The sequence below is a fragment of the Daucus carota genome, chromosome 7 (genome assembly GCF_001625215.2).
Source record: "Daucus carota subsp. sativus chromosome 7, DH1 v3.0, whole genome shotgun sequence".
NCBI lineage: Eukaryota > Viridiplantae > Streptophyta > Magnoliopsida > Apiales > Apiaceae > Daucus > Daucus carota.
The window spans coordinates 39,551,882-39,577,681 of NC_030387.2; the positions used below are offsets into that span (position 1 = coordinate 39,551,882).

At 35.1% G+C, this 25,800-nt stretch overlaps 5 protein-coding genes across 9 annotated transcripts; 3 read left to right on the forward strand and 2 right to left on the reverse strand.

Moving 5' to 3' along the window:
• The first annotated feature begins 181 nt into the window (after positions 1 to 181).
• LOC108196129 (autophagy-related protein 16) lies at positions 182 to 5,440 on the forward strand. 4 transcript variants are annotated; one of them, XM_017363254.2, is made up of 6 exons: positions 182 to 320; positions 720 to 852; positions 943 to 1,124; positions 1,210 to 1,405; positions 3,146 to 4,179; positions 5,047 to 5,440. In XM_017363254.2, coding segments are annotated over exons 1-5 (1,536 nt in total). In that variant the 5' UTR covers positions 182 to 318; the 3' UTR covers positions 4,169 to 4,179; positions 5,047 to 5,440. The 4 variants fall into 4 exon arrangements, with proteins under 4 accessions (XP_017218743.1, XP_017218745.1, XP_017218744.1 ...); XM_017363256.2 differs by having other exon boundaries at positions 4,949 to 5,088; XM_017363255.2 differs by lacking the exon at positions 5,047 to 5,440 and adding an exon at positions 4,268 to 4,498.
• A 657-nt stretch (positions 5,441 to 6,097) lies between these two features.
• On the forward strand, positions 6,098 to 7,984 carry LOC108196131 (vignain). Its single transcript, XM_017363257.2, has 4 exons — positions 6,098 to 6,670; positions 6,938 to 7,173; positions 7,260 to 7,400; positions 7,561 to 7,984. Exons 1-4 carry the CDS (start codon positions 6,223 to 6,225, stop codon positions 7,819 to 7,821), a joined length of 1,086 nt encoding a protein of 361 aa, XP_017218746.1. The 5' UTR covers positions 6,098 to 6,222; the 3' UTR covers positions 7,822 to 7,984.
• A 226-nt stretch (positions 7,985 to 8,210) lies between these two features.
• On the forward strand, positions 8,211 to 8,681 carry LOC108195521 (probable calcium-binding protein CML18). Its single transcript, XM_017362485.2, has one exon. It carries the CDS (start codon positions 8,211 to 8,213, stop codon positions 8,679 to 8,681), a length of 471 nt encoding a protein of 156 aa, XP_017217974.1.
• Positions 8,682 to 9,240: 559 nt separating this feature from the next.
• LOC108193593 (BTB/POZ and TAZ domain-containing protein 1) lies at positions 9,241 to 12,346 on the reverse strand. Of its 2 annotated transcripts, none has more exons than XM_017360313.2 (5): positions 12,122 to 12,346; positions 11,892 to 12,001; positions 10,470 to 10,773; positions 10,056 to 10,372; positions 9,241 to 9,788 (listed from the first exon to the last, which is right to left on the reverse strand). In XM_017360313.2, exons 1-5 carry the CDS (start codon positions 12,248 to 12,250, stop codon positions 9,617 to 9,619), a joined length of 1,032 nt encoding a protein of 343 aa, XP_017215802.1. In that variant the 5' UTR covers positions 12,251 to 12,346; the 3' UTR covers positions 9,241 to 9,616. The 2 variants fall into 2 exon arrangements, with proteins under 2 accessions (XP_017215802.1, XP_017215801.1); XM_017360312.2 differs by having other exon boundaries at positions 11,865 to 12,001.
• A 6,003-nt stretch (positions 12,347 to 18,349) lies between these two features.
• Positions 18,350 to 20,363, reverse strand: LOC108193434 (probable pectate lyase 18). Its single transcript, XM_017360084.2, has 4 exons — positions 20,160 to 20,363; positions 19,181 to 19,921; positions 18,957 to 19,095; positions 18,350 to 18,863 (listed from the first exon to the last, which is right to left on the reverse strand). The coding sequence occupies exons 1-4, from the start codon at positions 20,276 to 20,278 to the stop codon at positions 18,639 to 18,641; spliced, it is 1,224 nt and encodes a 407-aa protein (XP_017215573.1). The 5' UTR covers positions 20,279 to 20,363; the 3' UTR covers positions 18,350 to 18,638.
• Between the last annotated feature and the right edge of the window lie 5,437 nt (positions 20,364 to 25,800).

Consider the following 25,800-nt stretch of genomic DNA (forward strand, 5'->3'; position numbering starts at 1 on the left):
TTATAGACAACGAGGAAGAATTTATTTTTTTTTTGACAGAACAAGGAAGAATTTCTATTATAATAATAATAATAATAATAATAATAATAATAATAATAATAATAATAAATTTATTGTTATTATTTATATGATTTCTTCATGTTCACCCATGGCCCAAATCCAATATATAGCCCCCTTATATATAGCTCCGATTGCAACAATCTGGAGCCGGGTCGGAATTATATTGAGGAATATTTGATTCTCCAAGTACTTGTATTTGACTTCAGTTTGAAGAACAATTAATTCCTTACATAAACCCCACTTACTTGGATCATAGTCATGTAAGTCATGTTTCTTGATTTTTAAAGATTCTCGGCATATATTTAGACACAGAATAATGATTCTTGATCACATAATATAAGTTAAGTAGATGATAAATAATACATGATAATAGCTTATATATGTGTGTCATGTATGTGTCCTGGTTGAATAAAATTGTGTCTTGTTATGACTTTGTTTTGTTTTGATGATTCTTGATATTTTTTGTTCATGTAGATAGATGATTCTTGATAATGGGTCTTATAGATAATGTGTGTATCTTAGGTTGTAATGCTTGTAGATAAGTGTCTTGGGTTGAATAAAAATTGAATCTTGTTATGATTTGCTTTTGTTTTTGTGATTCTTGATTATGGGTTTTATGGATAATGTGTGTATCTTAGGTTGTAATGTGTGTAAGTTAGGTTAGGAGGAGGAGAAGAAGTTGCAATAGATGCAATTAAACATGCTTTGAGGGCTCTTCGGAAACGGCAGTTGGTTGAGGAAGGAGCTCATGGGCCTGCTTTTGTTGCTCTTTCTAGGCCCTTTATTTTTCAGGTTGACTCCCTTTTAGTTGTTTAGCTTGTTTAGTTGAATTGTGTTTGCGAAGTGGTGTAATATGTTTTAAGGATATTGGTGTTGTTAAAGGGTTCTGTGTGGAAGGAGAAAGCGGAAAATCTTGAGACTGAACTTCAGCAATGTTATAAAGCTCAGTCCCGATTGTCGGAGCAGCTTGTTGTTGAAGTGGCTGAATCCAGAGCTTCAAAATCTTTGCTTAAAGAGAAAGAGGAGTTGATTGCCAGTTTGCAGAATGACCTTAGTCAAGCAAGGTTGGGTTCACTTTCAACCCAGAACTTTGAAGTTCTTAATTTTGTTGTGAAAAGTGAAATAGGTTTACATGTTTTTATACTGCAGTGAAGAGTGCACTAGTCTGAAAGAACTTTTAGAAGAAAAGACACGAGCTGTAGATTTGGTCACAAGTGAGAACCAGGAACTAAAAGCTCAACTCGAAGAGACGAGGGTCAGAGCTGATGCTGCTCTGGCTGAAAATAAAATGCTAATTGACCGTTGGATGCTGCAAAAGATGCAGGATGCTGAAAAGCTTAATGAGGTGATCTTATTGTTAGGTTATTATTATGTCATATATTTGATGTCATTAATTGTGGTAATAGTATGCTGTAATGCCCCCTGGCTTGACTTTTCTATATATCTAACTTTTCCCTAATATGGTTTTGTCAGTGCGTAATAAATACCTATAGACTTTTCTATATAACTGACCTTTCCCTAATATGGCTTTGTCGGTGCTTAGTAAATAGCTATAGTCTTTTCTATATATCGAAATAGTAAATTCTAACCTTTCACTAATATGGTTTTGTTAGTGCTTAGTAAATAAACATACTTCTGGCAAAAAAAAAAGTAAATAACCATACTTATGTAAGAGGAATATATGCAAAACCTTATCCAGCTAATTGGCCCAAACAACTTCCATCGACGGGTGGAGATACATTGTGGATGAACTTTGCACAACCAGATTTTTACTCTTATGTCTCACTAAAATTTATCATAATCAGGATTAAAGATTTTTTTATCATTTGACAAACAAACAAGTGCTTCTTGTAATACATGCCAGGTGAGGAAGTATGGCAAAGTTATCACATTTCTCTCTTCTTATCAGTCCATATGTCTCTTTTCCTGCTTGTAGTTTAAGGAAATCAACACTTTCTAGAGTAAAGTCTGTTGCCTATCATTTTGAGATTTATTATAATATTATATCAAAGTGCCCACGATTCTCATCTACAATTATTAGGTGACTACCCGATCTCCACGGGGACTCATTTAAGCCACTATAATCACTATATCCATCTTTCCGTTAAATCTTGAAAAAATATTAATGAAAATTTTAACAAACAGATGATGTCTTTACTACAATCTTTTAATATTCCTTTGTAATCTTCGGTTCTAGTTTTTTTTTTTTTGTAATCCATGTGGCTCACACATCATCTGCTGATTAGGATTCCATTAAGTTTCTGTTATCTTGTTATCTGAGATCAGGTAGTCACTTGATAGATTTTGGCGAGAACGGTGGGCACGTTGATATTAAATTCGTAGGCCTGGTGGCCATTTTCCCAAGTTTTTTTTATATCAAAGTGGCCACCATTCTCGTTAATATATCTCACCTAGCTACCCAATCTTCATGGAGACTCATTTTAAACACTCGAATCACTATGAATATCACTAGGTTAATTCTAGAAATTACATTAACAGAAAACTTAACAGAATCCTAGTAACAAGACGAAGTGTTCTACGTGTGACTCATATAATAAAAATAAATCACAATTATACACATACCACATTAGAACACAGATATGATGAACATGATGTACTTTAAATGAGTCCTCGTGGAGATCAGGTAGTGAGGTGAGATATTTTTACGAGAATGGTGGTCACTTCAATATAAAACCCATTTTCCTAGTGCTATTTCTCATTGTGTAGTTATTGTTTGTGAATTTACATTTGTTGAAAGGGGTAGTATGGGATTGGGTTGGTAAAACGCAGTAGGGAGTAGACGACCAGGGAACCTCTATGTGTATATGTTACACTCACACACTCATTGCCGGAAATAACTCTGCTGGATGGGATTTTAAGTCCTTTAAAACACAAATTCTAAGCACCCTCCTCATTAATATGGTTACTGACTTATCATTGTGTCATAATCAAGTTATGGGGGCTTCGCACTTAAATAGTTTTAAAATTACAGTTCTTTTGCCCTTGCAGTTTCTCTTACTTTAGTTTAACACGACTTCTAAGAGTAAAAAAACTGTTTACTGGAAAATTATAATTCATGTTGTAGGCAAATGCTATCTATGAAGATATGCTTGATAAGGTTAAGGCGAGCAGTATAGAGCAGCTTGCAAGGCAGCAAGTGGATGGTGTGGTTCGCCAGAGTGAAGAGGGTGCAGAGTATTATGTGGAGTCTACTATTCCTACAACAAATAAATATAAGATCCCTGCCCATCAAGGCGGCTGTGCTGCCATGGTATTTGAGTACAACTCTAACAAGTTGATAAGTGGAGGGCAGGACCAGACTCTTAAATTGTGGGACACAAATTCCGGTTCCCTCGGTAGAACGCTGCATGGTTGTCTGGGCTCTGTTCTTGATCTTGCAATCACCCACGATAATAAAACCATTATTGCTGCAAGTAGCTCAAACAATTTGTTTGTTTGGGACAAAGATTCAGGTCGGATTCGACATACTCTGACAGGTCATGTCGATAAAGTATGTGCTGTAGATGTGAGCAGGTTTTCAAATCGCAATGTTGCTAGTGCGGCTTATGATCGAACGATAAAAATTTGGGATATGCAGAAAGGTTATTGCACTAATACAATTATTTTTCCAAGTAACTGCAATGCACTTTCTTTTGGCCTGGATGGACTTACTATATGCTCTGGTCATGTTGATGGTAATCTTCGATTGTGGGATGTCCAGACGGGAAAGCTACTAAGTGAAGTGGTTGCACATTCACTTTCGATTACCTCAATATCTTTATCAAGAAATGGAAATGTATTATTGACAAGTGGGAGAGATAATGTTCACAACTTATTTGATATGCGAACTCTAGAGGTTTGTGGGACACTACGAGCAAGCGGGAACAGAGTGGCATCCAACTGGAGCAGATCCTGTATCAGTGCAGATGACAGTTATGTTGCAGCTGGTTCAGCCGATGGATCTGTCTATGTTTGGTCAATATCACAAGCTAAAATCGTAAGCACTCTAAAGGAACACAATTCTTCTGTTCTCTGCTGTTCATGGAGCGGGCTTGGAAAACCACTGGTCACAGCCGACAGAAATGGAACAATTTGTACATGGACTTGAATGAACTTCTGGTAATGACCTCGTCCTTAGTTACCCTCATGTTTGTCTAAGCCTCTTTGCAGAACGTATTATTTCAGTGAAGATACTGGATTTTTGTAGGTTGGCATCATATTGTTTGCTCACGGTCATTGCCTTGGTTCATTACCAGGATTCACATTACTCGTAATTTCATTGTGATCGTGTTAACGAGCAATAAGATATATCTCTGCATCTTATGGAAAATTGATGTAGATTGCAATATTGCATAGTCATACTTTCTTTGCACTTGGGTGGTCTTAGATTCATACATTGTTTGCATATTTACATATTTATATTTATATCTGATAAATACGGAATAGCGCAAATGCAAGTTTGCTTATGGTGTAAGAAAGCACCAGATTCTTGATCAAGCCAGAACTAAGGTTCAAATTTCAGTAGGTACTTTTACTGGTAGCTTTGTGAATATATAAAATATTTTAGGTACAACTTGACTGTACTGTGAATTATATTTATTTATATATACACTTATATCAAACAATAACAATAAATTTTGCCGATCATCTTGGCTCAGCCACCCAGTGGCCATTATAGTTTTAAATTGAAATTAGAAAAATATGTTAATGTTAAATATTTTTTATACACATATCGAATTGGCCTAGTTCGATGGTTGCAATAATGGAAAAAAATGAAAATCACTGTGTTCATGATTCCTGATGATGAGTGCCAACAGATTTTTTTTTTTCTTTGATAATTTAGACTTATACGTCCTTACAAATTAATATCTGTTCAATTACTTCTTAGGTGAGCCAGAGTCGAACTCATATGTCTACCACTTGGACTATCTGATCATGCTCAGTACCAACCGATTTTTAATCCGACTATATCTCTCTTGTTTACAGAAAATCAAGTTCCAGTACATCACGCAACAGTATGCTTGCAAGCCAAGTGAGGTAATATCTTCAATATTTACACCCACGCCCCGTCTGTTAATCCAGTTACATGATGACACCCGAATAAAACCGATCTATCGAACCAAATTATCAGCCAAAAACTCATGATTTTTACTGGATGATCCTGATTCCCGATCTCAGTAATAGCAATAGCACCCGAATTCAAGAGAGCTTATGCCGAGAAACTCATGATTCTTACTGGATGATCCTGATTCCCGATCTCAGTAATGCAGAGAGTTTATGTATACCGGATACGATCTCGTTTTAGATATTTTTACCTTAATTCACATTTCTGATTTCTTCGTGACATAATATCCGTATCGATCAGTTATCTCGGTTTCAACTTATTTGCAGCACTATGTTGACTTGTGGTGTATAGTAACGGCCCTAACAAGTTAAACATCACAATTCACAACTACCAGTAACCCATCATCAGATTCCCAGTTGATGAATTAATATAAACAAAAAAGCGAAAAAATAAATGAACGAATATAACTAATTAAATCTTAACGTGTCTGTAATATTTGATACGATCATCATAAAGTTCACGAGACCCTAGTTAATATTAGCTGATCATTACGATGATGATGATGAAGTTCACGAGACCCTAGCCAATATTAGTTTCCTAATACATGATATGATGATCATGAAGTTCACGAGACCCTAGTCAATATCAGTTTACTACGTAAACTTTTAAAGGATCGCAAGGCATACAATCTTCCTCTTTTCGAAGTTTACATCATCAAACTTACACACTTTTAGTTCGTCCTTGCCAATTATCAGCCCACCACAAATCTAAGAAGTACATGCCAGAATCTGCAACTCTCCACTGATGCATACAAAACTTGTAAACACAAAAGACCTTATTACTCTTATCCAGTTATCCTAGTCTAACAGACATCTTACACAATGTTCTCCCATAATTTTCATACCAGATCTTATTCTCCACCACCATTATTACTCATTGTTCATCCCCATAAGGAACCTTCAACTCGATCTCGACAATTAATGAGCAATCGCTTGTGCATTCGTACTACTTCCATCTCCATACTCAAAATTCACTATATAAACAGGCCTTATGCAATGTAGTTTTCTCATCCTGCAACTAAAACTAGATATATCATTATGGAAATGAAGAAGCTTGTTCTGGTTTTCCTCTCTTTGGCTCTGGTTCTTGGCCTTTGTCAGAGTTTCGAGTATCATGACAAGGAGTTGGAGTCCGAGGAAGGGCTGTGGGGCATGTACGAGAGGTGGAGGAGCCACCACACGGTGTCCACCAGCCTTGACGAGAAGAACAAGCGATTCAATGTGTTTAAGGCCAACGTTGAACATGTTCACAACACGAACAAGTTGGATAAGCCTTATAAGCTGAAGCTGAACAAGTTTGCAGATATGACTAACCAGGAGTTCCGAAACCTTTATGCTGGATCCAAGGTTAGTCATCATCGCATGTTCAGAGGCGAGCGACGTGGTAATTCATCCTTTATGTATGAAAATGTACAAAATGTGCCCCTATCGGTTGATTGGAGAAAGGCAGGCGCTGTCGCCCCTGTCAAAGATCAAGGCCAATGTGGTAAGTATAGTATATTTTGTTTTTTTTTAGGGCGTTTGAAACGTGTATTTCATTTCAAATGACAGGATTTAAGTTTTCATTTCAAATTCTCATGTTTATACTAATATTTGAATGTCTTGGATTTCATTTGAAATCCAAATCCATATTTCCAAACAAATTATGTTCAAATTCAGAATTTCAAATGAAATCGAGGTTCCCAAACGGACTAAGAATTACAATTCTGACAGAGAAAACACGCAAAATTGTGCACATGATTTCTTCTTGCAGGCAGTTGCTGGGCATTCTCAACAGTTGCAGCAGTGGAAGGAATAAACTATTTAAAAACGAGAAATTTAATTACATTATCTGAGCAACAACTTGTCGACTGTGACACCGAACAGAACGAAGGCTGTAACGGGGGCCTGATGGACGTAGCATTCGACTATGTCAAGCAAAAGGGAGGTCTGACAACAGAGGGAAAGTATCCTTACAGAGCACAAGATGGAATCTGTGATTTCCAGAGGGTACAGAACAGGGCATTTATTTTTCGGGCTGTGTCCTTTTTTAAAATTCCTGATCTCGTATGAACATAAATTTAATTGCCTTGCAGGCTAGTCATCCAGCAGTTTCAATTGACGGACATGAAGATGTCCCTGCTAATAATGAACGCGCATTGTTAAAAGCAGCAGCAAATCAACCTATCGCTGTGGCTATCGATGCTGGGGGTAATGATTTCCAGTTCTACTCCGAGGTATTCAATGATTCTTAAATCAAGAAATAGCTGAACCCGAGAATTTATTAGAACAGATACTCACTTATAAGGCTATAAGCCATATTTGTCCCAAAAGAAAAACCAAAACCAAATTATCTTGTATTTTCAACACGGCTTGATTAAAGGGCATTATTGACAGGGAGTTTTCAATGGAGACTGCGGAACAGACCTAGACCATGGAGTTGCAGTTGTAGGCTATGGCGCGACCAGAGATGGAACTCAATACTGGATAGTGAGGAATTCATGGGGAGCTGAATGGGGAGAGAGCGGTTACATTAGGATGAGGCGAGGCATTTCAGCCAGAGAAGGAATCTGCGGCATTGCCATGGAAGCCTCGTATCCGATCAAGACCTCCTCAAGTAACCCGAGTGATCAGACTCCTCCTAAGGACGAGCTTTGAAGACAATCCACATTATTATCTCCAATTATATTTAACTTTCCCCTCTCTCCATAATCATGCCTCAGGAAGAACTTGATGACACTGTAATATCATTGTATCATCTCGTGTAACATATAACTATTTGTGACTGGAGTACGAGTAAAATAAACTCTGTTTGTTACCACCGTGTTGCTCTGTTACATATTACGTTACATTATGCTTTACTCCGAATTATTATTCAACGGGTCTTGACTAATTCCAAGTCAAAAGATGTATAAATCAGCCGTTGATTATGGAAATCTTTGACAATATCAACACTGATCTTCCAAGCACTCCTAAATATAAATCCAAAAAAAATTAGTACATTTTCTCATCCGTTTCTTTCGTGAATATTTTTCAGATTTTTGATCATGGCTAGTCTAGACGACGAGCAAATAGGCGAGCTCCGGGAAATATTTCGATCATTTGACATGAACAATGATAATAGTTTAAGTCAACTCGAGTTCAACTCCCTGCTACGATCCCTCGGGCTAAGCCCGAGTCCGGATCAGCTCCAAGCAATTACGGAGAAAGCCGATACGAACAACAACGGTTTGATCGAGTTCTCTGAGTTTTTAGCTCTTGTGGCGCCTGAGCTGGCCAGGTCTCCGTACAGTGAGAAGCAAATGCGAGTGATATTCAAGATGTTTGATCGGGATGGGGATGGGTTCGTTACGGCGGAAGAGTTGGCTGATTCGATGGAGAGACTGGGACATAAGTTGAGTAAGGAGGAGTTGACGGGGATGATCGAAGAAGCTGATGCTGATGGGGATGGTCAGATTAGTTTCCAGGAGTTTTCTCAGGTGTTGAGTTTTGCTGCTTTTCAAAACTCTTGGACATGAGCCTTGTCTCGTTTATGTCTGGGTTCGATTCTCGCTCATTTTTCTCCGATCATTATATGACTAATGTTTTGTGAAGCTATGTAATTTTGTTTTTTGTTCTGCTCTCGCTTGTACTCTTTCAGTCTCGCTGCTCATTCTTTGAATGTTTTTAATAACCATACAGCACTAGAATTTTACTTAAAAAAATAAGATATGACAGCATTTTTTAGTTATAGATTATGTATAAAAAGTCCATACGATTTTGAGAGAGAACATGTTTCAGAATATTGTAATAATCGGTGGATTTAAGTAGATTATTCAAATGAGCAGTCGAGAACTCGAAATTTATTTGGGAAGCCTCACTGATTTGTTGAAATTATTACTCCTCCTAATTGCAGGCAACTGAGTTAAATTTAAAATATAGTAAATATTTGCAAGTTGTTAATATATTTTGACAACAATACGTTAATACTACGCTAACGTAAATTATACATAAAAGATATTAAGAAAAATTTACATTAACACGACATCGTTATTTTATTTAAAAATTCGGACATCATATATAATGAACAAGTGAATATGTATCCTAAAATAATATATTTTACTAACAAAATACATGTATAATTACAAGAAGTGGACGGTGTATTTTACAAGAATTACAAGGCTCATATTATTTTACCTATGACTTGAGAGCTATAATACATACCAGCCGAGATAAAAAAAAATGAAACTTTGATACAAGGAGCAATTTTTTCTCTTTATCATAAATAGAAAAATTGAGTTCTCTGCAACAATTCCGTCCAGGATGGATCAAGTAATAGGCACAATCTCGCGGACAGTCTTCATAACTTCTTCATATTTTTTCACTGTGAAATTTGAAAATATAAAAGTGTTTTCCAAAAAATTAGACGATGTGCATTTTAGATCCGCCCATGATCTCATCGGCAGAGGTTTCTTCACAGCTTGAAGGTTCTCATGCCCGAATTTACTCTCGGTTCATCTTCTCTCTTTCGCTTAGGCATAGACAAGTAAGATATGGCTTTAGCAGATACAACTTTTCTAACCAATAATTTCCACCTTGTAGATTCATTTCCTGTTCTGCTTAATCGCATCTTCAGTTTAAATTGCCTGCCACAAAACCAGAAAAATTATTAATGCAAGTAGAATGTGCATTGTCTGATTCAATCATGTTACACCATGACAGATATTCTGAAAATGACAACTCTTTCTAGATTCTTCCACAACAAAGATCTACAATTATGGAAAAGGACTCGAATATCACAGACTGGCTAAATTTTGTTGGTTGCAAACAGATGACCCTACCAGAAGAGCGAGACAGCTAACTGAAGAATACTGATGACCAATATGGTATCGACAATGAGAAGATTTAATTACCTGCACAGGGGAACTCTGCAGTTATCGGATTGGTCACAAATGGAGGAGTGAAGTTTGAGTAGCTGCAGCATTCTCTTACACCTCGTGCAGCCTCCATCGACCCTCTTTTTACAAGTAGCGTAATGCTTGATTGACTGTTGAAGGCCTTCGCAGATTGAGAACTTGCTGCAAGGACTTTTAGTTTTGCTTGGTTCCTTGTCATAAGGTCCGACACTAGTACATCCTTCAGTGCAGATATGTTCCAGACAATCCATGGCTTCGCTTAACTGCACGTACAAGCTCTGCTCCTCTTTATGCCTTCTTGTCCTCTTTTTTCTCTATTACCCAAAAAAAATAGCTTTAATTAATTTAACTCGCCCTATAGCAATTAAAAGCGCTGAATAAAATTAGTGCACGGTTGTCAAGATGGTATACCAGTTCCGCTTCATCAATGAACTGCAAGATATCAAGCTCGAGATGAGGATCATGATTTTGTAGAAACTGCCAGCCTTCTGTATGCTCAACCGCCTTAAAATTACTATAAATCAGCTTCATACATTTAAGATAAAGCCCTGGTGCATCACAGAGTTTAGCAAGCTGAAGCACATCCACCACATTCTCAATAGTCAATTCCTCAGCCAATGCTCTTGTGCACCTTCGCTTCAGCTGTGGTACTGAATACACGTGAGACAGTGCCAGTAGATGAATCCCATACTTTTTCATTTCCTCATCTGTGCACCTGAAGCCACATTAATCAACTCGGGTCAATCTCTTCAGTCCATCTCAAAAACCTAGGTTCAATTAAATTAATTCTTGGCTTTCTTGGAAGTTCCGAATCAAAATATAGAAAAACAATTTTTTGAATTTTCAATTATTGGAAAAAAAACAGACGGTGAGCTGTGCAGTCCTGTTAACATTAATACTTGTTTAAAGGGTGATTAAGAATCTTAACCATCTCCACTACTAATTAATCAAATTACGGATGCCACACTGGACGCACATCTGTCAAGCCTGGCTACGAAGCAAACTGGTAAATGCAAACTTGTTCATTAGTTTATGCTAAGAAGCAAGTCTGGCAAGGCATAAGTGAAAAGTCGGCAAAAAGAGGAGAAAATATGTTTTCCTATTTCCCGGTCTTGTAAGAATGTGACAAGTATAATACGAGGAAGATAGATTACCGATCAGTATTATAATATAGTTAATATAAACTAATATTCATGTTGAATAGGTCCAATAATTCTGTAAAAAAATTGTCTGAAAACAGAGTACAATATCATGCTCTTCACGTTTATAATCAGGTCAACAAATATTGAGAGACGACTATTAAATAATTTTTGAAATCATTTAAGGAGGCGTTTGGTTCATGATTAATGACACTAGTTAACAGGATTCGAAATCCCAATGGCTCAAATAAATGTGTTGGTAATTGGATTAACAATTTTGTGACATTGAATAAGAATTCTGATCTCTTGGAGGGTAAATCATCCTTTACTGTGCCTTTAGGATACCCATTCACATACCCTTCATTCTTATTCCCGACTCTTATTCCCATCATGATTCAAATGTCCCCTGAGAATTATCATAATTTTAGCGATTTTAGGCTCAGTAATGTGCGTGCACACTTTATCGTTACCGGATCATATGACAACCGGACAGATAACAAATATGTTTGGTTTGGTTTCGTAATTTTGTTACGTGCAATGTCTATATTTGACATGTTCAGATGTTATTTTTGCTTTTCAAGCTAACATGTGGGAAGCTGAATACTTTAGTTCATAATTGACCAAGTACTCGTCAAAAGTCGAAATGATAAAAATAGAGAAAACTGACGTGGATGAATAGAGGAAGTGAACGAACACGGAAACGGCGTCGTTTGGAACGCCGAGTATCTGAATAGTCTTGTTCTTAGAACTCCGGTGCTTCCTCGGAGTATCTAAAATGCCTTCTAATACAGGCGATGCTGCAGCCTGCATTTTTAATAAACAAAAGTGTTAATTTAATGCTCCTTCATTCAATAAATAACATACTACAAAACACCTCGAGATTTTAGAAGAACGGGATACAAGAGAATGGTGACAAAAGGTTACCAAGATGGTAGCGTGAGCAGGGATGCATGAACCATCGGAGCTAATGATTTGTACGTCTGGTCCGTCCATGTCGATAGCGGGCGAAAATATCGGGGAATTGTCGGAAGAATTTTCCGGTGACATTGACATTTCTAGCTGTTAATGTACAACGTTAAGGAATAAAATACGAGACAAGGGAGATGAGAGATGAGGCTTATGGGGATTGGAATGAATGTGTTTTGTAATGAGAATAAAAGAGTAGTGTTGTGTGCTTTATAGACACTCCCGACACGAGATTTTTATTGTAATAGATACGAAAAGAGCGAGAAGCAAGGACTTGAAATTGCGTTTCTGGACTGCCTACCACCACGCACCTTTTCTCCTGTTAAAAAAATGATTTAGATTTGGCTCCCGAGTTTTTTCAGGAGAGAAAGCAAGTTAATGCAAATGAAAGTAAGTGTGCTTTCATTTTCATCTCACTTTTGAAGTGAAAATTTTGAAGTGAAACTATGTTATATTTGTACTCACTTTGCTTTCGTCCCTGCTTTCCTCTCTGTTTAAAACTCGGAAGCAGGGTGTTAGGTAACACTTTTTCCTTGATAATCATAATACTACGTATGATAAATTGATAATCGAGATTATTAATAAATAGTGATATTTATATCATTTTTTATTATATATATATATATATGTGTGAAAAATGACTCTTTTATAAAATAATTATTTTTTTAATTACTAAAGTTATTTTTAATTAGAGGTTTATAATTCGGTAGATTTGTATATGTCCAACCTCCCAGGTACATGCCCTTCCATTGATCTTTGTACCATTTAGAAAAACAACGAAGTAATTTCACATGGTTAAATTATTAAAATTATTGATAAGTATTCAATATTTACCTCCAAATATTTGTTCACGTAGTAAAATCAGTACTGCTCGAGTTCTATAAAAATTCTTCTAAAACCTAAATATTTCATATAATACTGAAATTCATAACCTTTCACCTGATTTTGATAATGTTCAGAAATAATGCATAAAACTTAATCAATATCAATTTTATTCTTCATGCACATATTTAGGGATATTTGTTAATATTCATTATTATTTCAGTGTTTCAAATAATAATCCATGAGTGATCAAAATGATATTGGATTTTTAATTCAATAATCACTTCGATATTTAATCATACTTTGAGTGAAACTTGAAAGGAAATTTAGAAAAGAAAAAAATCCGCGTGGGTCAGTATTTTCGAGATTTATAATGCACATGTGGGCATTAAAATTATCATTCACTTGAAATCTGACTCGGAATCGGATAAAGCAGCTCCTGAGAAATAGTAAAGGCCACATATAGATATTATTAAGCGGCCTCTCAAAAAAGATCGGAGATTTACTGACTCATCACTCCGACGTGTCACTCGTACTCATCTCTTTTCACATCCATATCCGCATTTTCCTACTTGTCAATAAATTTATCCATCACAGTTGGAAAGAAATATTTATTAACATTCACTGATTATTTTATTTTACTCCTATCCGAATAAAATTTTAGTACTGTAACATCAAATTGTCTACTCCCTCCGTACCTCTGGGATGTATACGTTTAGAACGGACACGGAGATTAAAAAAAATGTATAAAATAGTGTAAAGTAATGAAAAAGAGAAAGAAAAATAGGTAAAGTGGTGGGATTCATAAATATTTAATTGATAAATTTGAAAATGTAGATGGAAGTAGTGAGTAGGTGAGATTTTTATATTGTAAAAGTTTACTATTTTGAAATTTTTTTAAAATGTATAGAATTGAATGAGACATCTCGTAAAGGAAAGTGTATAGAAATCAGAGGGACGGAGAAGTACCACTTAACCGTACTTTGGCCGGTACTTGAGGCATGACATGTTTTGTTCAATGTCATCCATTTTTACACATGAGATCTATTCCCTTTATCCCAAGATAAAGAGAAGGGGCAGATACAGAAATAAGATGTAAATGTTTGAAACGAGGTGTTAAAAGGAAAGGGCGATGCAACCACAAGCTCAATAATTGAGCAACTCTTACCATATTGTCATTTAACTTGAATATGTGTAGACTGTTCCTTCCTTTTTATGAATTTTGACCACCCTTTATATTTTACCCGTCATCCCACACGTAACGTGTTTCCATATATGTTGCCACGTCTTAATTATCATATAATGTTTTTATTAACGAAATAGAATATATGTGGTGCTGGTTACTATTAATACATGTGTCTATGTTTGTCTATAGCATGAAAATATAGATATTTTGATATAAACTTTAAAAATCGGATCGGTTCGGGTTTTTTTTATCGTTCCTTGCTATAACATGAACTGCATGCGTCTATTTACTTTTTCTCCAATTCTCTTTTCAACTTTTCCCTCAAATAAAAATAAATTATAAATAAAGAACAAAAATAAAAAAGTGATATTAAAATTATCATGATATTCAGTTTATTTTCTTGTTATAAACTATATATTGTCAGGAGCTGTATATGATAGTGTTATTTTCGGACGAAACTCAAATTTGACAGTTGATACTACGAAACTCAAATTTGATACTTTGAGCTTTTCTTGACACTTTGGGCTTGTCCAGACAGCATGTTACAGTACGTTTGAATTCCGCGAACAAATCTTTAACGTTTTCAAGTTGCAAATCTGTATTCCTGTCAGAAAAAATTTCTATGGGCCAGTTCTTCGGTGGCCCAAAATATCTTGAGAATTGAGAAGTCCACCTTATCTGTGCTTAAATTATTTAACTGATATTTAATTATTTTCCTGATTGTATCGTATCTGATTGTTAATATTTTTGTTATAGAAATACCTCATTCATTTAATATCAAAAAGTGCTTTCTTTCTAATTTTAGTGGAATTTTATCGGTCCATCCATTTACACTTTTCCTAATCAAGTGAAATCAAGTGTACATAATTTTATTTACAATGTTAAAAGATATTAGTTAGGACATTTTCAATCATCACTTCAAATTTTATATTTCTTCATTTTCAAGTTCATGTAAAAAATAATCGTTCTTTAATCATCCAGGCTAAAGAAAAATTATTGTAATGAACGACTTTCATTATGTATTCAGAGAACCTCGAAATTGTTATGAAAATTATTATCACTCCGAAGTCTGATTATTTAAAACATTCTTACTACTTCTTTGCCCTTTTGACCAGGTTACTAGTAGAGTGTACAGTATAGATTATTCATGATTAGTCGTTGTAGAGCCCCTCCCCTACAAAGAAGTCCGATATTAATTCCAACTGCCAAAAAGGGTTTTCTTAGGACAACTTCAATACTCCCTCGACAAAAATAACAAAAAATAATAAGAGTACACTTTCCGTTTCAAAATACATATTCATTTTATGAAAAAAATTGTTTCTAAATATTTGTTCATTTTAACTTTCAATATAAATTTATATTTCTAAAATCAATTCTCCTTCACATATTTCAAATTTATATTCTCAAGATAAACCATATACCACATATTAGGTTCAATTAATGTCTTAATACACCTTTTTTTTCTCACAATCCAATTTTCCTAAACTATGCGATTTTTGAAAGTGGAGATATAATTTGAAACGGAAGGAGTACCGGTAGGGATGGACATTCACCCCGCCCCGCTCGACCCCGATCCGATCCCTGCCCCGTTCGGGTCGGGGATTCGGGGAATTTTTCGGGGTCGGGGCGGGGAACGGGGAAAGTTCTATAAAAAATTCGGGGATCAGGGCGGGAATTCGTGTCTCCCCGCCCCGATCCCCGACCCCGATTGTATATTTATAAAAATAATAATATTTTTATATATATTATAACTAAATAAATTATTAAAAATAGATATCTTTTATAATATTATTATAATTAAAAAATAATCTTTATTTTTATTGGTCGATTATATTTATATTGTAATATAATATATTTTTAAATTATCTTTTATTTATATTATTAATCGATATTAATATGATTGGATGTTGAAAATAGGAGATAATATCATTTTATTAGTACGTTAGAAGTTAGTAGTTTATTTTTTATTAAAATGTATATTATATATTATAAAAGTATTATTTTTTTATTAAACAATAAAATTCCCCGAATCCCCGCGGGGATCCCCGTTCCACGTTCGGGGTGGGGATCGGGGAGGAAAAATATCCCCGTTCGGAGTTCGGGACGGGGTCGGGGATGCGTACTAAATTCGGGGATCGGGGTCGGGGATAGCACTCCCCGACCCCGAAGTGCCCCGCACCCATCCCTAAGTACCGGTTGCTCACTTTCTCTCGGTGCTCAGATTGAAATTTAGAATTATACTAACACATTAATGATGTATATATGCGTATTTTTCTTGGAAAAAATACTCTATTAACTAAAATTCACATCATATTTATAAAAAATATTTAAAAGTTAAATACTATTTACATAATTATACGTGTATATTGGTTTTAGCAACGACTATCGTGTGACTGTGATATTTTTTTTTTCTCTCCCATATTTGACATAACAAGTAAAAGTCAAAGAAATAAAAAGAAGAAAACGTTTTTTCAAAAAGAAAGAAAGAAGAAGAAAACGATTGAGCATATTTTGCGGGGGAATTAAGCGATATTGTCTTAGCATATCATCATTCTATTTCCATGGTATGGTGATTTTACATGGCTATTTACATAGATACTAGGCCAAGCTATGTAATGAGCACTAGCAATTGTGATCCAATTTGGTCCAATTCTTGCGCCTTGTCTGCCACATGCCCCGCCTTCATATTTCTACATCATTTTCACATATGCTTCCATCGCCCTCATTTTCGATCAACGAGAACATGTAGAATTTTGTTATTTTTTTCACAATTTATTTTTCGTCTGAAAAAATTTATCAACGAACTTGGGTGTAGGCTGATTCGCCTTGATCCAGATATACCGAATTCGCTTGAATTTCTGTTCAATTGACCCGACAAATATTATTTACTTAGATTTAGAGTCTGTTTGACCGAGGTTATGTTTTAATATTTTAAATTATTTTCAATCTTAAAGTTGGAAGGCGATTGTTTATATGTAAGTTGACTTAAAATTAAAATGAGTCAGAAACGGATTTCAAATCAAAAGTTTGCAAGTTGTAGTTTTTGGAACAATTTATTCGTTTTACTGATTTTTTTAAATTAAATATATTTCTTCATTAAAGTAATTAATGTATAGATTTTCTTATTATTATTTTTTAAAATCATAAATCACCTATAATGTAAAATTATCCAAACTGATAATTAACTTATGATAAATTATTATAAATCATAAACTATTATTTTAAGTTAAATAAAAACGTTTTGCTCTTAGCTACTACATTTGAAATGACTTGAGAATTGAGATTGTCAAAGATGTAGTTGTAACAGTTTAAAGAGCAAGAAAAGCTCTTGTAACCAATTGAAAGCCAAGTGTAGAGAGGACAAGTCCATGGAAAGACTACCAAAGCCATGTGCTTCTTACTCTTTCTTGTCCCTTCAACACCTAACCTTGCAACTAAAAATTCTTACCCCTCAGAACATCTCTGCTAGATTTACCAAAACTACTTTGGTCTTTGGATGCTCTATTTTCAAGTCATGATATCAGGTGATCCACTGTTTTAACTGCATTCCTGTCATTTAAAAATATAAAGCACACTTGAGCACGATTCGATAGCCCAGTGGTGAGTTTATCCTCTGTTGTCCCGGGACACTCGGGTTCGACTCTGGCTCACTCTGAGAATTATGTATAAAGCACAGTTCCTCTAAATTAATTTTTAAAAAATATTTTATCAATTACACTGTTATAGTCTGATTTCACTAAAAAAAAGTTTGATTTATCAAAAAAATATGTGATAAATTTTAAATCGATCGATTATTTCTCATTCTCGATTTCTGCGACGATGGAGCTTAACGATGACCATTTTGTTGTATCTATTTGGTACATATGTGCAGACTAGCATTTGGAATCAAAGTGGTTAAACTGTATGATTAGTTCCTTCTTTCTTTAACTTTTACTTGAGATTTATTTGGTCACTTTAACATATGTTTGACTGTTACACCTTAGATCTTATGATTGTCTTTGCCTAGATCAACACTTTCTCCTTTTTTGGTAAAATTTAACTCTTTCGTTTGTATGCAAGACTGTAACCCCAGTCTTCTCTAGTCAAGACACAAACCAATATCACCGACATCTTATGTACGATTGGCCACATGTTCGAATTTTACGATCAGAGTGTCAAACACAACAGAGAATGAAACATGATTCCAAAAAGTATACATTATATATCAACACTTCTAAACTTGTTCTCTCTTGACTGAAGAGAGTTTTACAAGCCGAGGTTGTACTTAAAACAAGCCTTAACAAAAGGCAATTCTGGAGAAAAACAGAAGACACTAAAAGTAGGACTTGGACTAATTGTGCCTGCTACATTTTCATCCTCTCCAGCTAATTCAAACTAACTTCAGTATAAACAAGCAAATCAAGCTTAACTTTTAGCAATTAACAGTAGTCGTAAATTAGGATCCGAACAAGATTTGATCTTCAGCTATCAGCATCGCGACCCCTTCTTGCAGTTAAGTGAACCCGCGGCCACTGTAAGCTGACCTACTAGAGTCGATGGCCTTGCGCCTAAGCTGGAAGCCCTGGAGTAACTCGACGAAGCTCCTCCTGCGCCTGATGGCGTAAAAAACGCACCATTTAGCATCAGATCACCTTCTGATCGCCAATTCCAGTTCTTCCATTCACTCTCTGGCGCATCCTCGTGCTTCGTCACCTAAAAATTTAATCAACATAAAATTATTTAGAACGACATTTTTATCGCGAATTTGAACAGAAAATCCTAAATTGCTTAAATAATTGTACAGACCTCTTTGCTGAATCTGCGGTCTGGGGCAAGAAATCTGTTCCCCTGGCTGTTAATTGTCGGCGACGCGCTCCCACCAATCGCGTACATTTCCCAGTGCGTGTAGTCATTGTTCACCACATGGAAATAGCCATGTCTACATCTGCAACAATCAACACATACACACTTTACTCATTACGGACTCTCGACATCCCGTAAAAAGAGCAACAGGTACTAGTATCACGTACCTAGGCATTCTCTGGACGAGGCCTTCACCGAAGTGATTAAAAGCAATAGTAACCTGCATATTCTTATCCTGACCATAAGAATCACTATGTCCCAGCAACATAACCTTGTCGTGGTGAGTCATAAAATTATTCGATATCGTTATCGCAGTGGACCCCATAATCGCATCAATTAGCCCGTCTTCGCAATTCGACAAAGAACAATGATCGACCCACACATGACTGCCCCCGAAAATCGAAACACCGTCACCGTCCGAGATGGTCCTCCACCCGAAGTGCCGCGGCGAGCTCCGGACCATCGCGTTGCCGCCTTGCTTACAATCGTGAATATTAATCCCGTGGATGATTATATTTGTCACGTATTGAATTGTTATGCATGGACCACCAGCAATATGTACACTAGCGCCCCTGCCATCAATTGTTTTAAAAGAATTCATAATTAATTCTTCTTTTAATCTGATCACCATGTCACGCTGGAAAATAATCCATAGTGGCTCGTCTTGGATCACTGCATGCCTCAGTGTCCCCGGCTTCGGGGTCACTGCATCGTCGTCCCCAGAATCTGTGACGATGTAAATTTTCCCGTCTCGGCCTCCGATAGCATTTTTCCCAAATCCGATTGAACAGTCCGCTAGACGCTGGCGATTTTTTTCCCACTCGGGATCGCATCGCCAGCAGTCGTCGATGGGATTCCCCGTTCCGCATGACAAAAATCCCAAGTTCCTCCTCGAAGCATTTATATTCCTGCATTCACACAAAAATTAAAAATATTACATTTCACTCGAAAATATACTTTCCAGAACTATACAGTTCTGAGACGGTGAAATGTACGTAAATTTTATCGGAACAAATTGATGAACATTTTTTCATAATAACATGTTAACGTAACAGGGAGGGTAAAATGTACGTAAATCTAAAGCGGAAAAAGGTGACGGCCATTTTGTAAGTACTACAAAGTGGAGTAAATGAAAATGTACAATACCTATGTACTTCATGGACAACTAACTCAGGGTCTTGGTGTGGGGAAGAAGAGATGAGACTGAGAGTTGAGAGGAGAGAGAAGAGAAAGAGGAGAGAGAGAATGTTAGTTGCCATGGCCATTTCTTGCCTCTTTTTTCTTGAAAGAGGTACTAGTGCTCTCACAATGTGTAGAGAGAATGTGAAGAAGGTGTGGGTGTTGAGAGAGGAACAAGGGTGGTTTATAAAGGGGATTTATGAATGGGTGAAATGGTGTGATTAAACTAAACATGTGGGCTCCATTTGTGCTTTGTGAGTAGTGGTGATTGTGGGGAGATTTTTAGCAAGTAATTATACATGCAGGTGAAATTAGTTTAGGTGGTTAAGCATGTAGTACTAATTTCTTTAAGCCCAAACCATGTTCATAACACAACTCCTAATCACATGTCTGTGTTCACATATACCCAAATAGCTCTTGTGTGTGAGTCTGCATCCGTTTATAAAGTCGAACGCAGGATCTGAGACGACAGTACTTAACAACTTGAGCTATCCAATCGTGCTCGTATTTATTATTGTAGTTATTTTTAGAGTTATATGCAATTGGCATCCCTTATGTTTGGACATAATGCACATTGCACCTAATAATTTTGGAAAATACACTTTGCAGCCCCAAACTTTTAACCTGTAGACACTTTGCACCCTTTCCGTTAATTTCTACCGTTACTGTTAACTTTTGCAGGGGCATTTTGGGAAATTTAATTATATTTAATTAAAATCAGACCTTTATTTAAATTTTCTGACCATCTAAACGATATTTTTCGGAAAAACTTAAAGAACGAAAGTTGTAGAGAATAAAAAGATCTTCTTAAAACTATAAGGTTCAAAATTTTCGTAATTCTTTTTATAATTATTCTAAAAAAATTCAAAAATTAGAAATCTTTTAAAAATGAACAATCGTTTTTAAATATTTATTTAAATTTTGAACCTTATTGTTCTAAAAAGATCTTTTTATTCTCTACAACTTTCTTTCATTAAGTTTTTCCGAAAAATATCGTTTAGATTGTCAGAAAATTTAAATAAAGGTCTGATTTTAATTAAATATAATTAAATTTCCCAAAATGCCCCTGCAAAAGTTAACGGTAACGGTAGAAATTAACGGAAAGGGTGCAAAGTGTCTACGGGTTAAAAGTCTGGGGTTGCAAAGTGTATTATCCAACACTATTAGGTGCAATGTGCATTATGTCCAAACATAAGGGGTGCCAATTGCATATAACTCTTATTTTTATTATAGAAATTGTGAAGTTTTAGTTTTTGCTCTGCCTTGCCTTGGGGGTAGGTAATCTTGTAACATCAAAATGTATTGCTCCATAATAAACGCCACATTCTTCTCGCCAAATGCGATTAAAACAAAATTAGTCTCGAAAATTTTCTAGTGTAGTAGGCTAATAGCTAGCAAACAAATTACTGTCACGTCTAAGTAAATATTCTTCTTATACAAGCAAGTTCAATGAGAATATAATATAAGCATTTCACACTTAATTAAAATTGTTTTCCCGACGAATTTATTCATTTACCTAGATACAATAATAATAAACTCTGCGGAGCAGGCCCGATCCTGAACATTTCGTGGCCCTAGGCAAAAAACTAAATTGGGGCCCTCTTAAAAAAATTGAAAATATTTAAAAGCATCAAAATTTAATTAACAAATATTACAGCAAAAAGCCCCAACAATTTATAAGTAATGATTTATTCATATAAAACAAGTTTTATGAGCTTTTCAAAATGTAAAATTCTTGATGATAACATCAGAGTCAATACTTTTCAGAAATCACTTTTATTGATAAATTACAAGATCGTTAAACCGTTCTTGTGACATTGAGGATCTCAAATAGCTTTTAATCAACTTTAACTTCAAAAAATTTCTTTCCACTCATGCCATGGTCACCGGGACTATTAAAAAGATTCCATAAGCACCATATTGTGATTTTACAAAAATTTTCTCAAGTTTCCTTTTTTTGTACTTCCATGTAAATGTTTTAGAAAAATATAATACAATAAATTAAATTAAACATTTAAATAGATAGACACAAAAATTAGGGAACGAAATGATAACATCTTAATTAATATGATATGTGCAAAGAGATGAGAGAATAAGCAACCAATTGCAAGATTAAAGATGTTTTGAACGGTTGAAATTGTCCAATAAAGCAATAACCAATCAACCACCGTTTGTAAAGCGACGCCAATAATAAGATTTTTGAGAAAAAAAATCCGTTGATCAAGTGCAAAATCTCTGAATAACTTCAATTCATGGATACTAAAACTTATAAATGGATGCTAAAGCTTATAAATGATGCACTTTTCAATGACAACTTCTCTTTATTTAAATTAGAAAGTAATAATTATCATATTTAAGAATAGATAGAGTTCTAAGAAATTTAAAGATTACACCTATTTGTTTCTTTGAAAGTAATTCACACTTAATGATGGGTGGAAACCACAGCAATGAAGGCAAGAGGAGAAGGCGACTGCTGAATTAATGTGGTAAAATGTAATTGGGTGTGTTGGATTGAATTATTTTTCTAATATTTTTGTTATACCTCTCAATTTCTTTTCTTTCATTTTTCTTATTAACAGTTTAATTTTTTTATCAATAAATTTTGATATTTTCTATCTTGATAAAAAAATTATACTATAATTATATAACTTAAAAATTTTGCGCCCCCTTCTCATTATGGGCCCTAGGCCGTTGCACCTCCAAACTACCCTCAGAACCGAGCCTGCTGAGACGGGCTGATTGCAATTCATATACCTTCATATATTAGTTTGAACTTTGAAGCTTAATCCCAGAAAACGAAATTCGAACTTGGGGGATATAAATATCATTAATCACTTAATTAAATCACTGTTTTAATCTATATTAATAATGGCTCTCACGTCTCAACTATCCGAAAGACTAGAGATAATGACTTGAGATAATGGCATGTTATTAGGACTTAATAATCTCACATGCATTTGTTCTCAAAATCCAAACTTCTCGAGGTCCACTCTATATCAAATTAATTTCATACTTGTATATCGATGTATATTAAAATTCGGATTTCAACATCATACTCAGAGAATTATTACTAGTATCAAATTTTTCTGTATTAATATTCAGACTCGTGTAAATGAGATGTACCAGATATATTATAAACAAGATATATATAATAAGATCTATTTGTTTGATGTATTTATATCGAGATTCTGGATTCGATTATCACCCATTCGATAATTATACGAGAATGAGTGAATAAGAAAGAGCAGGACGAGAACCAGTGGCGGAACCAGGACTAAATTTTAGGGGGCTCAAATTCGAAAGCGCAGCTGAGTAGGTTGTCGCGAGTTCACGGCTGAGTAGGTTGTCGCGGGTTCGCGGCTGAATGAATTTATAGCAGTGAGATGTTGAGTTAGGGGATTGTCAAGTGAATGCGTATGACTTATGAGTGTATGTTTTTGAATGTACTCCCTTCATCCCAAATTAAATAATCCTTTTGAGAATTTTTTTTATTTCGAAATAGTTAAGTCTCTTTCTTTTCAATGCACATTTATCAACAATCTTCCATTCTTATCCTTTCTTATTTATCATTTCCAATATACCATTTAGCTAATGTAATAGAAAGTCAACACAATAATTTAGGACATGCTATAAGGTATCTCATAGTCACGTCTAAATGTCCTGAATTATATTGACATCAATAATTCAACGGGGGCTAGTAAAAAAATATACATTGTTTTTACGAGGTTAGGGGGCTCTAGCATCCCCTAGCCTCCTCTGATTCCGCCGCTGACGAGAACAATGGAAATCTAGGCCGTAAATATCACCGCAGCTCCACAAGAGTCATCAAGCATGCAACGACGCTGACATGGCACTACAGCAACCTCGAAAAGGTCACACTTGTCACTCTCACCGACACGTGGACCAGTGATAAAGGCCATTCAATTTGCTGACCAGGACGTGACATCCTCTCAAGCTACAAACCCACAAGCTCACATGGGAGAGCCTTTCATATATCCATTAATTTCGCGAAACCTTGACACTGCAACTCCCGAGACCGATCCCAGCCGTTGAAATGAAACTACTAGAGATGAGAAGATCCGTCGATGCATGATCCTTAACTGTATTCTGTTTGAGAATTGAGTGCATTATTTTATTTTTTTAATATGAGTATATGACTTGAAACTTTATAATTGATTATCTGCTGTCACAACAATTCTGGAAATGAGTTAGAGTCGAATCTAGAACTGAATTGAGTGTATTATTTGGTGTTCCTAAGGTGTGCCCGTATAAACACTAACAAAAACTTCATCAGTCTCATCCAATTCTTTACATTAAAAAACTGGGTAGAGTAGTGAGACCTAATAATTTTTAATATATAAAAAAGATAGTGAAGTAAAAATAGTGTGAAAAGGGAGGAAGATTGTTAAAATGGTGGGAACATTAACTATTTTAGAAAAATTTTGTAATGTAAAGAAATGGGTGGGTCGGCCGAAAAAAGAAACCGTAAAGAATCCGGTGAATGGAGACCGTATAATTTTTGTCTTTGTAGATAGTTTATCTTGTAGAAAGAGGCTTAACACGTATTTTGAGATTTCTAGAAAATACAATTTTATAAAATATTTTGAAAAAAATCTTTTAACTAAATGTAAAGTGTGGTCATATAAACATTAACAACTATTATTTTTGTCTTTCTAGACAGTTTATCTTGAGGACAGAGGTTTGACACGTATGGTAAAACTCCAATAAAATATAATTCTATAAATATTTTTAAAAAATTCTTTTAATTAAAATTTAATACTTAAATATATAGACATAAAATAAAATTTTAAAAAAATTATAAATTATGGGGCCGTTTGGGTGAGTTTAAAATAAGTGCTTATTGCTTAAAATAAATAAGTGAAGTAGAAGTTAGAAGCAAGATAAGACTTATAAGTGATTAAAGTGTTTGGGTAATAAGTAGAAGTCCTGAAACAAAATCTAGCATTCCTACCTTTTTATAAGTGCTTCTTGACTTATTACACAAACGGTACGAATAAGTGCTCATAACTTATAATCCAGAAGCTGGACTTATAAGTTGAAAACAAACGACCACTATATTGTATACATATTTTCATAAGATGAAAGCTAATAAAAATCTCAGTACCTATTTAAAAATGGTTGATAGTATATATATACACGAGCGTAGACCAGAAAATCCGAATTTGGTTAAGTGACAAATAAAGGGTAACGTGAGGGGGAGAGTTAGTTATGGAGGCAACAGCAAGCCATGTTAAGCAGGTTGCTGCTGATGCTTCAGTTTTGGCTGGTGATTGCAACAGCGGAACCTCCTCTTTCTCGTCCACTGAATTACCTGCATTGTGCTTGCACATGCAGAGAAAGAATATGTATATGCATAAAGTTTTATATATGGTCAATATTCTATATTCAACCTCAAATCCGTTCTTTATCCAAATTTTGTAGGAAGGACTTATTTCTACTCTTTTTTTTTTTTTTTTTGAAACTTTATCTCTACTCTTTTATTTATTTATAACATAAATAAATCCTATTTCTGCTTTATCTAATTCCATTTACTTTATTAATGTTGTTTCCTATCTTTACACATTTAACCTATGTTTCATCATTATAA

What these genes read in the sequence shown, in the direction of transcription:
- LOC108196129 (XM_017363254.2), top strand. An exon ending in CTAGGCCCTTTATTTTTCAG is followed by an intron (nt 853 to 942) that starts GTTGACTCCCTT and finishes GTGTTGTTAAAG; the next exon opens with GGTTCTGTGTGGAAGGAGAA. An exon ending in ATGCTGAAAAGCTTAATGAG is followed by an intron (nt 1,406 to 3,145) that starts GTGATCTTATTG and finishes TTCATGTTGTAG; the next exon opens with GCAAATGCTATCTATGAAGA.
- LOC108196131 (XM_017363257.2), top strand. Translation starts at nt 6,223, where the DNA reads ATGGAAATGAAGAAGCTTGTTCTGGTTTTCCTCTCTTTGGCTCTGGTT. An exon ending in CAAAGATCAAGGCCAATGTG is followed by an intron (nt 6,671 to 6,937) that starts GTAAGTATAGTA and finishes TTCTTCTTGCAG; the next exon opens with GCAGTTGCTGGGCATTCTCA. An exon ending in ATTTCCAGTTCTACTCCGAG is followed by an intron (nt 7,401 to 7,560) that starts GTATTCAATGAT and finishes CATTATTGACAG; the next exon opens with GGAGTTTTCAATGGAGACTG.
- LOC108195521 (XM_017362485.2), top strand. Translation starts at nt 8,211, where the DNA reads ATGGCTAGTCTAGACGACGAGCAAATAGGCGAGCTCCGGGAAATATTT.
- LOC108193593 (XM_017360312.2), bottom strand. Translation starts at nt 12,250, where the DNA reads ATGTCAATGTCACCGGAAAATTCTTCCGACAATTCCCCGATATTTTCG. An exon ending in TCATTGATGAAGCGGAACTG is followed by an intron (nt 10,373 to 10,469) that starts GTATACCATCTT and finishes TTTGGGTAATAG; the next exon opens with AGAAAAAAGAGGACAAGAAG. An exon ending in TGCAGAGTTCCCCTGTGCAG is followed by an intron (nt 9,789 to 10,055) that starts GTAATTAAATCT and finishes GTTTTGTGGCAG; the next exon opens with GCAATTTAAACTGAAGATGC.
- LOC108193434 (XM_017360084.2), bottom strand. Translation starts at nt 20,278, where the DNA reads ATGGCCATGGCAACTAACATTCTCTCTCTCCTCTTTCTCTTCTCTCTC. An exon ending in GTTGTCCATGAAGTACATAG is followed by an intron (nt 19,922 to 20,159) that starts GTATTGTACATT and finishes GTGTGAATGCAG; the next exon opens with GAATATAAATGCTTCGAGGA. An exon ending in CTCGTCCAGAGAATGCCTAG is followed by an intron (nt 19,096 to 19,180) that starts GTACGTGATACT and finishes TGATTGTTGCAG; the next exon opens with ATGTAGACATGGCTATTTCC.